The sequence below is a fragment of the Aplysia californica genome, unplaced genomic scaffold, assembly GCF_000002075.1.
Source record: "Aplysia californica isolate F4 #8 unplaced genomic scaffold, AplCal3.0 scaffold00749, whole genome shotgun sequence".
NCBI classification, from domain to species: domain Eukaryota; kingdom Metazoa; phylum Mollusca; class Gastropoda; order Aplysiida; family Aplysiidae; genus Aplysia; species Aplysia californica.
The window spans coordinates 180,992-191,815 of record NW_004798019.1 but is presented as its reverse complement, the minus strand read 5'-3'; the positions used below and the strand labels follow the sequence as shown (position 1 = coordinate 191,815).

The window sequence follows — 10,824 nt, the reverse complement described above, 5'->3', positions numbered from 1 at the left end:
TGACAAGCTTAACAGTTGCTTCCTGCGACCTGCTTCAACTGCCACCTGTCCAAAACAATCACCTGTCGAAATGATCATATGGCCTACTTCCCCTCTTGCATTTTTTAATGGCACTGTCCAAGACAATCATCTGTCTACGTCTAGGATAACCACCTTTCACCTCCACAATGGGTGACCATTAGGACAATTTCAACTGTACATACTTACATATAATACATAATATGACACACAAAGAGTCTCTACAGGAATGATACGGTCAAGCTCTCTGAGAACAACGTTGAGGTGGAGGGAAGAAACAAACATAAACAATGTCCAATAAACGCATAAAAAGAAGAATGCAAAATGAAAGCATTCATTGCAAACAACCAAAAGAATGCAAAACAAAAATCTTAACAGCAAACAACCAAAAGAATGCAAAAAGAAAATCTTCATAGCAAAACAACCAATTCACGTAATGCAAAGTGATGACTTGCTTGTCATTACCTGCAAAATTTATGCTCATAATAAATCACTGACGCCAATCAAGAATATATATCATGATTTCTTGTTCTTAACCCTATCTGTACGTCGCCTTTTACTATCGTATCCAGACGACGTGGGAAACTCTGTGCCACCACTTTCAAAGAGGAAATTTAATCGTTGATCCGATCTGTACTCTTGGCATGGCAGTCTGTCAAAATGATTTTTTGAGAAATACTGAAAGAATCAAAGAGATCTTCGTACTAGAAGTATTCTAAAATTAGAAAAATACAACTCCTGGGGTACAAAATGACCCCAGGGCGTATAGATAGGGTTAACCACATCAGACCCCACAAACAATGATGGAAAGATCAAACTGAGGAAGATTGTTGAAGATGGAATTCGGTCCATATGATAACAACCCTCTTGTGCTCAGAAAGGGCAAGAGAAAAAAAACCCAGACTTTTGGTAAAGAAGTAGGACCTTGAAGTGGCATCATCTAACTCCATCCTTTTGTTTATTACAGCAGTGTCCATTTAACAGCAAGCCAGATAAGAGCAACCTCTACCTAACAGCGACCTAAGCTTGTGTAACAGAATTTTTCCCAATATATACAGTCAAACCTTGTTGTATCCGGACATTGTGAGACAACTTCCTGGGCCTTCTGCATATTGTGTAGGGTAGCCAGTTCCTTTCGACGTTGCCTTTATTTCCCCAACTCGAAGTGAGGTACGGTACCCATTACTGCTGGGTGGGCAGGAGGGGACGAAAAAAATCAGTGTACGAACCGAGGCTTGAACCCGGACTTTCCAGTTTTGGAGACGTGCGCAACAAAAGAGTAACAAACTCAAAAAAGAAGGAAAAGAGATAAAGGACGATGTAGGTGTAGATGTTAGATAGGAAAAAAAGAGCAGACTACAAAGAGCACCCGCCAACCACCCACTCATACACATTAAGAGGAGAGGAGCACAAATTAATCCAACACAAATTACTATAAAAGACTGCATATGTAAAACAGAAAAACAATGCATGAATACCAAACAAAGAAAGTTCTGAATAGGTGACAAACTTTTCGTTTTTCTGTATCGGTACTATAAACTGTAAACTACTGTAGTACTGCTGTGACAAACGGATCATTAAAAAAGAAAAGGGAAGTATACACACAAACTCACACACAAACACACACACACACACACACACACACACACACACAGCTACACACACCTACACACACACACACACACACACACACCTACACATCTACACACACACACACACACACACACACACACACACACACAAAACACACACACATACACACACATTTTTTAGGTGAAATGTTTGTGGTCAGTTGTATCAATGATGATTTCCAAGTGAGCATGTGCCAAAAAGTGGAATAACTTTATACTTTATGCAGTTTTCTTTTAAAAAAGTATGTTTCCTATGACGATCACAGACTCTGCAACATTGACCTCTCTGCCGCTGACAGACCATCGTCCTGAACTTTCAACGCCCTTTGCCGAACCCACCATTGACGCAAGGCAGTAGTTTGCAAGAAGAAATTCTTGCAGACTCTCACTCTCTCCCCATTTCTCTTGAAGAAGTAAGCTATTGTGTTAGTCCGCCGCGAGTCCGGGAACGCTGCTCTTTGCTTGATGCTCATCGCACTCACCACTTCAGAGACCCAGATTGACCTCTGTGCTTCGGTCATTGACCAAACGAGTTTAAAGACTTCTTGTCGTTCCTCCTCACTAAAGCTGGCACATCTGTTCGTTTTGTGATCAAACGTACAGGAACACCTCGCGCCTAAAATTCTTCTGTCTATTTCTTTCTGCTCAAGTTTTCGCTTCCGTGATATTGAACTACCCCCATGAGCTTTCTCGTGACTCCACACAGTTGCCCCATTCTTCCTTTTCCAGTTTTTGTACATTTCAGCCTCTGAGAGTCCTGTGTCTCGTAATCCATCAATATCCAATGTCCCTTCTCCAGATGATTGAATCCAATGAGAATTTTGACACGCTAGTCTCTCCATTATTTTGTCTCCGTGTTTAACATTTCTGGGATTTGTCCCTGAAGCTACCAACCGGTGCTCTGGGCCATCCTCTAATATGAGTTTTTCACTTTCATCTAATAATGAGTCTTGAGCCTCAGCTTCCTCAAAACAACCACCAGAATAGTTCTTTTTCTCCATTGATATAAACATACTGTCTGGTTCATGAGAAACATATGTGTCATTGCTGTCTTTCCCCTGACGAGAGATGGCTAAATTCAAATCCTCAAATACGTTGTGGACTACTTGACGACACAGCACCTTTTTATTGTTTTCAGAACATGCTTTTTTATAGAGTCTGTACACATCTGCATATGTCCGAAAGGTTGGTTCAAGATAATGCTTTGACATTGAAGTCCCTGAATAATGAGATGGCACACACGGCAGCTTCTGAAGAAAGTCCTCACAAAATTGTCTATCCTCTTTAAACCTCTGTGGGGCAAAGGAAGGTCTTCGTATCGTTAAAGTATCAGGGTCTGGTAAATTCAACACCCAGTTCCGAACCCACCACTGACGTAGACCAGTTGTTTCCAAGAAGAAAGTCTTGCAGACTCTAAGTCTCTCTCCATTTCTCTTGAAGTTATAAACCAATGTGTTTGTCCTACGAGAGTCGTGAAACACGGTCCTCTGTTTGATGGATACAGCATTAACCACTTCAGAGACCCACAATCTCCTCTGCAACTCAGTCATTGACCACACAAGTCTGAAAATTTCTTGTCTCTCCTCCTCACTAAAATCAGCACATTTGTTGCTCTTGTGATCCGGCATGCAGGGACACCTAGGGCCCAGTGTTTTTTCCCTAATGTATTTTGGCTCTAACTTTCCAGTCATCTTATTCTTTGACCTACCCTCATACGCTTCCCCATGTTCCCGCTGTTTCCTTGCTTTCACCTTTTTCCAGTTTTCAGGTTTTGAAGCTTTTCTTTTTCGTGGCCTATCAAAACCCAAAACTGTTCCTTCTCCAGTCCCTTGGACCCAAAATGTGCTTTCACTAGTTGAACTTTCTACTGCACTATCTTCTTCAGTTTCTGTGTTCTGTGAATTTGTCTCGGAAACTGCCGAAGGCTGTACTGGTTCATCGTCTACTAACATTTCATGTTCAGCATCTATATCCATTGATTCGTCCACTTCTTCAGGTTCCATAAAATAAGGATCAGTTAGGTCCTTTTCCTCTCTTGGAATGAACATAGAATCCTGATCATGTGCAACATAAGCGTCAGTCTGCTCTTTCTTGGGGCTAAAAATTGACAAATTCAAGTCCTCAAATATTTTGCGCACTACTTGACGACAAAGAATCTTTTTGTTGCTATAAAAACATGATCTTTTGTAGAGTCTATACACATCTGCAAATGTCACAAAAGTTGGGTCTAGAAAACGCTTTGACGAAGATGCCTTGCTCGAAGGATGGGACGACACAAAAGGCAGCTTTTGCAAAAAATCCTTACAAAATTTCCTCTCTTCTTCAAATCGTGAACTGGCAGAAGAGGGCTTTTTAGCTACAGAAGATTCATCATTCTGCATTTTCAATGCGCGTTGTCGAACCCACCACTGACGCAATCCAGTTGTTCGTAAGAAGAAAGTCTTGCAGACTCTTAGTCTCTCTCCATTTCTCTTGAAATTGTAAGCTAAAGTATTCGACCTACGCGAGTCATGAAACACAGTTCTTTGCTTGATGGACAAAGCATTAACCATTTCAAAAACCCAGATTTTCCTGTCAGCTTCTGTCATTGACCAAACGAGTTGGAAAATTTCTTGTCTTTCCTCCTCACTAAAGCTGGCACATTTGTAACTCCTGTGGTCGGATGCACAGGAACATCTACAACCCATTTTCTTTTCAGCAACATATTTGGGCTCTGATTTTCCTGTCATTTTATTTTTTGACCTGCCCTCATAAGCTTCACCATGTTCACGCAACCGCTTCGCTTTGACCCGTTTCCAATTCTCAGGTCCTAAGCATGATCTTTTTCGAGGTTTGTCAACACCTGTAGCTTTCACTTTCCCTTCTCCAGACACCTGACCCCAAAGCGGATGTGTATTTGTCAACTTTTCTAATGGCTGAGTTGATCCCCTTTCTTCAGCATCTCTCTGTTCTACGTGACTGACAGTTTGCCCAGCCGGTGCCATGTAATATTTTCTCGTGTTTTCAACAGTGTTGGCATTCTGCCTGTTTTTGAAACAGCCTAAAGGGGAAGCTGAAAAGTTTACTAACTCATTCCCCTGTATCAGCGTCTCAATTGCATTAGATAACACAGAGATTGCTAAGTCTGCCATATTGCTGTCTTCTTTCTCATCAGGCTGGTCCGAGCAGTGGTACTCCATGGTGGCTACCCTCTCAAATTCTCACTTGATTAGCTGGAAAGAGAAATAGTAAATCATTCAAGTAATTTTTTTTTGCAGCGTTAGTCAATTCAGAGCATGAAGAAGTCTAACATAGAGGTGATGGACCTGGAACAGATTAAATTTAACTGTTCTGTAAAAAACAAAATACATAAAAATGTGCATTTGAGCGGAGCACGTCTTTGTAAATTGAATGATGTGCATAAGTAGAGACTGTAAAGGAAACCACAACAAAGAATAGGTAGGCCAATGATAAAGGCAGCATACATAGAGACTACTTTTTTTTCAGATTATACCCCTATTTCCATCATTAAGGAGTTTGGCTTCAACTCTGTGAAGGTCAATATTTATTTATTTATGCTGTTTGTTTTAGTTGAGGTTTTACGCCGCTCGCAACTGCATAAGGTCCAATGAGCGCCAAGGGGTGGATGTCCACAGAGAAGTCTAAACGGGGAGTTAGGCTTACTTAACAGCAATAAGACGCCTTCGCCAATCAAGGTACCCAAGAAATTATAGCAGTTCACAAGAGATTGACAAACATACAAAAGAAGAAGAGGAAAAATTATGATAGTTAGGATGAGGAAATAAAAAGCAACAGTTCCCCCGATGTTGTTCTGGCACAGTATGAACATGACATTGATCAATCAGCCCGTTTACATTCTACTTTGCATAATAACATGTTAATGTCCCCCCTTTGGGAATGGCCTAAAGACATTTCAGTCAGTAGCACTGCCCCGGGGGGTAATATTCATTTATGATTTGTCAATCTGGACTGAGGGGAATACAGAGTCCCAGCAGGAAGTCAGAGATGTTCAAGGTAAAAAAAAGCAAAATTCTCCATTCAATGGAATTGAACTCAGGTCATCTGCATGCAAAAGCAAAGCACTTTTAAAGCTACTAGACAAAAGACACCAGTCACAAAGATCATAGTGAAAGTCAATGATATGTTATGAAACAATTCTCCGCCAAAAAATAATTCAGCAAGCAGAGGAGTTAAAATTAGAAAGTCAAACTCGCTATCACAATGCTTAGAAGCAGAGTTCTCCATTACAATAAAAAATCCTATAAAAGATATGCGACCACCCTCCTATTTCTATTTTATACATCAACCCCAGGAGGGCATAAACTATACTACAGTGGCAGAGAAGACCGCCATGAATATGGAATTGGAATACTCATTCATAAAGACACAGTGAACGGTCTTGGGTTGCCGACTAGTTTCCTGTCGACTCACGGCCATACATACGCTTGAAAGCATTACCATTCAACATCAGTGTCATCCAAGCATATGCACCAACAACAGCACATGAAATGATGACGAAGAAGTGGAGGATTTCTACACCCAACTCCAAGAAGTACTGGACAAAACACCAAAGAAGGATATCATTGTGGTACAGGGTGACTGGAATGCTAAGATCAGGGAAACTGCAGCGAAAGACTGGGAAGGAATCTGCGGAGCCTACTGCGATCTGTCCCCGTAGGATTATGCGATTGTGCGGCCGCGTTTTTTCGCGTAATTCTGCAATATTTGCATAATTTTGGATTCCCCGCGTTTTTTCACGTTTTTTACCTTTTTTTCACAAAACAATTAATTAACGCCTCGCCATGTGACTAAAGGGAAATAATTACCGCAATAGGTCTCAGTTACATGAAAAGTTGGTTATTTCCCTTGTTAGAAGATCTTGGTTATGGGTTGAGATTTTGTTCTTTGAGCATGTTCAATTTTGCAATCCATCAAAAGTTGTTCCTCATGTCTGCTGATGTTTCATGTTTGACAGGTTTCATGTTTGACAGGTGTTCCTGGTTTTAGTAATGTGCCAGCATCAGAGGTCCAGATGTCCTTCTTTTTTTTTTTTTACATTTTTCTTTCCTCTATAGATCTAGATCTAGATCTACAGCTGAAAGTTACAGAGATTATGATTAGATTTTTGGGGGTTTTTTTTTTTTTTGTACAGATGTGTATTGTTTTCTTTCCAAATACACAACAAATTACTGATACTGATATGTTCTGTTTTAAATTTTTCTGTACATAAAACATGAAAATCATGAAAATTCGTGTTGAAAAAGTGCAAAACATGTCGCGAATAGTGTTACGGTAACTTGCATAATTTTTGCATAATTTGGCATGGTGCAGCCCAAGCGGAGATTTACATCAGATAGACTACATCGTAGTCAAGCATCACTTTCAAAGCAGTGTCAACATTGCCAAGACCAGAAGTTTTCCAGGTGCAGACATCGGCAGTGACCACAATCTTGTCATGTTGACATTTTCAATGCATCTTTAAAAAAAGGCAGGAAACAAGGCAACACACAGATCAAGTTCAACCTTGAAAGACTCAAAGACTCAACCATATATTAGAATGTTTTCAAGCAAACAAAGGAGAAAAGTTTGCTCCACTCCTAGCGCTAAATCGAGATGATACAGAAGTTGACTCCCTGATAAACACCTCCAACACCGCCATGACAGAAACAGCAAATGAGCTCCTTGAGAAACATCGCATGAAAAAGAAGCCCTGTGTCACAATGATAGCAGCAGAAATAGTTCAAGCAGGTAGACACGCGGTGATAGACATGCTATGGATAATCTGCAACAAGATCTGGCAGACAGGTGAATGGCCAACACCATGGACTCAATCCTTGATCATCACCCTTCCCAAGAAAGGCAATCTTCAACAATCCCAAAACTATCGTACTATTAGCCTGATTAGCCATCCTACTATAGTAATGCTTAAAGTCATTCTCGACAGACCCCCAACCCGATCAAAGTCATAGAAAAGCTATACAACATCAACGCCAACCTGATCAAAAAGTCATAGAAAAGCTAAGAAAGCTACGAGCGCAGTCTTTTTCAACAACAACATTGGGGAATGGTTCCGAACAACAGTGGGAGTATGCCAGGGTTGTCTGCTCCCACTCACTCTTTTCAGCATTTTCTTAGAGAGGATCACGACAGCTGCACTTGAAGATCACGAAAGAACAGTCAGTATTGGGGGCAGAACGATTAATAACTTATGTTTTGCAGACGACATAGACGGCCTTGCAGGACAAGAGCAAGAACTAGTCAGCTTAATAGACCGTCTTGAAAAGACCTCCACAGCCTACAGCATGGAAATCAGCGCTGAGAAGACCAAACTGATGTCCAACAGCAACAAGAACATCACAGTAGGCATCCAGGTCAACAACCAGAGGCTTGAGACCGTACACAGCTTCAAATACCTGGGTGCAATAGTGACAGATGAAGGATCACAAAACCAGAAATAATCTCAAGAATAGCGCAAACTTCAGAGCAGCAATGACCAAGTTGAACACTATCTGGAACAACAGAAGTATCCCCATCAGACCAAAGATCAGACACAGAGATGCATTCCCTAGTCATGTCAGTATTTTTGTAAGCATGTAAATCCCTACCTTGAAAGCAGACCTTGAAAGAAGGATCAAAGCTAAGTCTGTGAAGATAAGATGCCTCCAAAAAATCCTTGGTATTTTATACACAAAGATCACATCACAAATAACGAAGTCAAACAATTGATCAAAATTGAAATTGGACCATGCATGCTGACCTTCTCTGGTCACAAAACGCAAACTGCAATGGTATGGACACATCACCCGTTCATCCGGCCTTGCCAAGATGATCCTGCAAGGCAGTAGGGAAAAAGGAGCAGAGGCAGACCGAAGAAGAGTTGGGAGGACAACATCAGGGAATGGACAGGCCTGGAACTCAAAGACACCATCAGAAAGCTGTAAGACCGGAAGGAGTGGAGGAAGCTGGTGGCCAAATCTTCAAAAGCGCCCTGACGGACATCCAGTCTATGGGATAGGTGAAGGTGAAGACATCAAACGAACAGACAATTATATCAGTCTACACTGTAACACTCCCCCCTCCCCCACCCACCAAACCACCTACCTCCACCCTGTGTATTATTGTATTAACTTCTCACCTCAGAGTCCTTTAAGCAAAATACAACACTAGGCTCATTAACCATAAGTATGGTAAGTTTAAGGATTATAAGGAACAATAATATAATATGATACTATCACAGAAGCACACAAAAATAATAGAATAGTGTGCAAATGTGAATCACTGTCTAAAGCCCCAGTTACACGCAACGATAAATTGTATCAGATTCGTGCTAGAACTGTCCGTTTTACCAACCTGTGCTGCCTGCTTACAAGTTCCAATCTATAGTCCAGTTTTCTTTCGAATGATAAGATTCCTCGTCATAAAGCCACCATGTCTCTTTGAGACGACAGCGATTTGCCTGCACTCTATCTATGTGAAGGTTTTGATCCCGGGACCAAATGAATTCAGAATGAAGGGCATACCCTGTACCTTTAGATCATGAGAGCCACCCCCCAACCCCTCCCCTATACATTTTGATAAGTAGCAGTGTCTTTAGAAAAGGGTGGCCATACTGTACAGTGTTGTGTGTAGAAGTGTACAACCTTTGACTTGACTGCAGAGATGTGCAATGCACCGAGTGACCTTGATACACAACTTCACCATTGACAATCAATTAAATATTAAAATCGATAAAATTATAATAAGGCATCAAATCAGGCTCCCAGCGAGCTCTTCTACTTAAATTTTGAGACGCTGATTTCGAATACGTTTTAAGATGCGATAATTAATTTTTAAATTTTGCGCCCCATGTTTAATCATGCGCGGCGGCAAATTTCAAAGTGATTCTACGTCACAGCGTGTCTCCCCCAAATCAGAACGTGATCGCACGAAAAATACCAAGCAGTGCTTTTAGATTTTTTAACGTCTCCAAGCCATCGTCCAATCGTCAGAATTTTGTACAATTTGGTTGGTGGTTACGCCTTCTAATGATTTATCGTATGATCTCTAGATCGTCCAGTTTTTGTACAATTTATCGTTGTGTGTAACCGGGGCTTTAGATCTAGATCTAGCATCTAGATCTAGAATCTAGATCTAGAGACCTTTCAGCTTAGATCTAGAATCTAGAATCTAGATTAGAGTTAGTTAGAGACCTTTCAGCTTCCATTGTAAAATACTTTCATGCAAAGGAATTACTTTTCTTATATCACTGGATCCACTAGATAACACTTTGAAGATAGATCTAGCCTTTTAATGTGAGACACACGATTCTGGATCATTTTGGCAATTTGAATTATGGTCTTTTAGCCTCCAACTTTCCAAGTCAGCCACAGTCAGTGGTCACAACAGATGATCGGATCCAGTAAAACTCACTCTAAATCTACGAATTGTTTCCCTTGGTTGTGCCAGTGCAGTCTGTTATTTTTGATCTATGGCAGTGGACGATGAAGTACGTCGTTTCGGAAACATAAATCTCATCAACTCATTGGATCAAATACAGTCATGTGTCTCAGTTAAACCCTTTTTGTGCTTCATTCAAAGCAGCGATGTTTGGGGTTATTCTACCTATACTTTAAGTTCAATTAAACAAAATTGGAAGTCGATATCGTAAGAGACATGGTTTTGTTATGACTTCCAGGAAACGTAGAAAATCTGGGAGTTACCGATCACTTCCGGTTGTTTGTAAACACATTTGAATGATTTTGAAGGGCCCAGAGTCTAGAGATCTTGGCTACCCAACGAACCCAAGAAGTCAAAGGAACGAATGATCTACCACTGCTGGCGGTTGATGGATTCATAGTCCCCCTGGTATTCGAAATGAAAAGTCATTTGCCTCTTTGTTAACCTTTATAACCATACCTTTGGTTAGGTGTACAGTACAGTACAGGTGTGTTTGGAGTTCTTGGACGGAAAGCCCCCCCTCCATGTCCATGTTTTTGTTTGGTATGAAACCCCCCTTGCCTTGTTAAAAAAGTGAAATTTTACTGCTCATTTTGTAGGCGGAAGAGGCTAGCCGTACTTAATGACGGCTCAGTCTAACCGTACTTATTCTTAACGAAGTGATAATTATTCGGACTCGAGTCCGAATATGAAAAAATGTTATTCGGACTCTGATTCTTGTCCAGCATGACATCACTTC

The 10,824-nt window shown here is 40.9% G+C and overlaps 2 protein-coding genes across 4 annotated transcripts in view; one reads left to right on the top strand and one right to left on the bottom strand.

The window, feature by feature from the left end:
• Positions 1–1,725: 1,725 nt before the first annotated feature.
• On the bottom strand, positions 1,726–10,119 carry LOC101857281. Of its 2 annotated transcripts, none has more exons than XM_005109117.3 (2): positions 9,839–10,119; positions 1,726–4,861 (listed from the first exon to the last, which is right to left on the bottom strand). In XM_005109117.3, the coding sequence occupies exon 2, from the start codon at positions 4,826–4,828 to the stop codon at positions 1,910–1,912; it is 2,919 nt and encodes a 972-aa protein (XP_005109174.1). In that variant the 5' UTR covers positions 4,829–4,861; positions 9,839–10,119; the 3' UTR covers positions 1,726–1,909. The 2 variants fall into 2 exon arrangements, with proteins under 2 accessions (XP_005109174.1, XP_005109172.1); XM_005109115.3 differs by having other exon boundaries at positions 9,882–10,119.
• Positions 10,120–10,293: 174 nt separating this feature from the next.
• LOC101856611 overlaps positions 10,294–10,824 on the top strand; it is a 9,089-nt gene continuing 8,558 nt past the window's right edge. The window contains exon 1 of one of the 2 annotated variants that reach the window (XM_005109111.3): positions 10,294–10,493. The gene's annotated coding sequence lies outside the window, so the exon portion shown is untranslated. Of the gene's footprint in view, positions 10,573–10,824 lie in introns of both variants that reach the window. The other variant, XM_035972580.1, reaches the window with a different exon arrangement.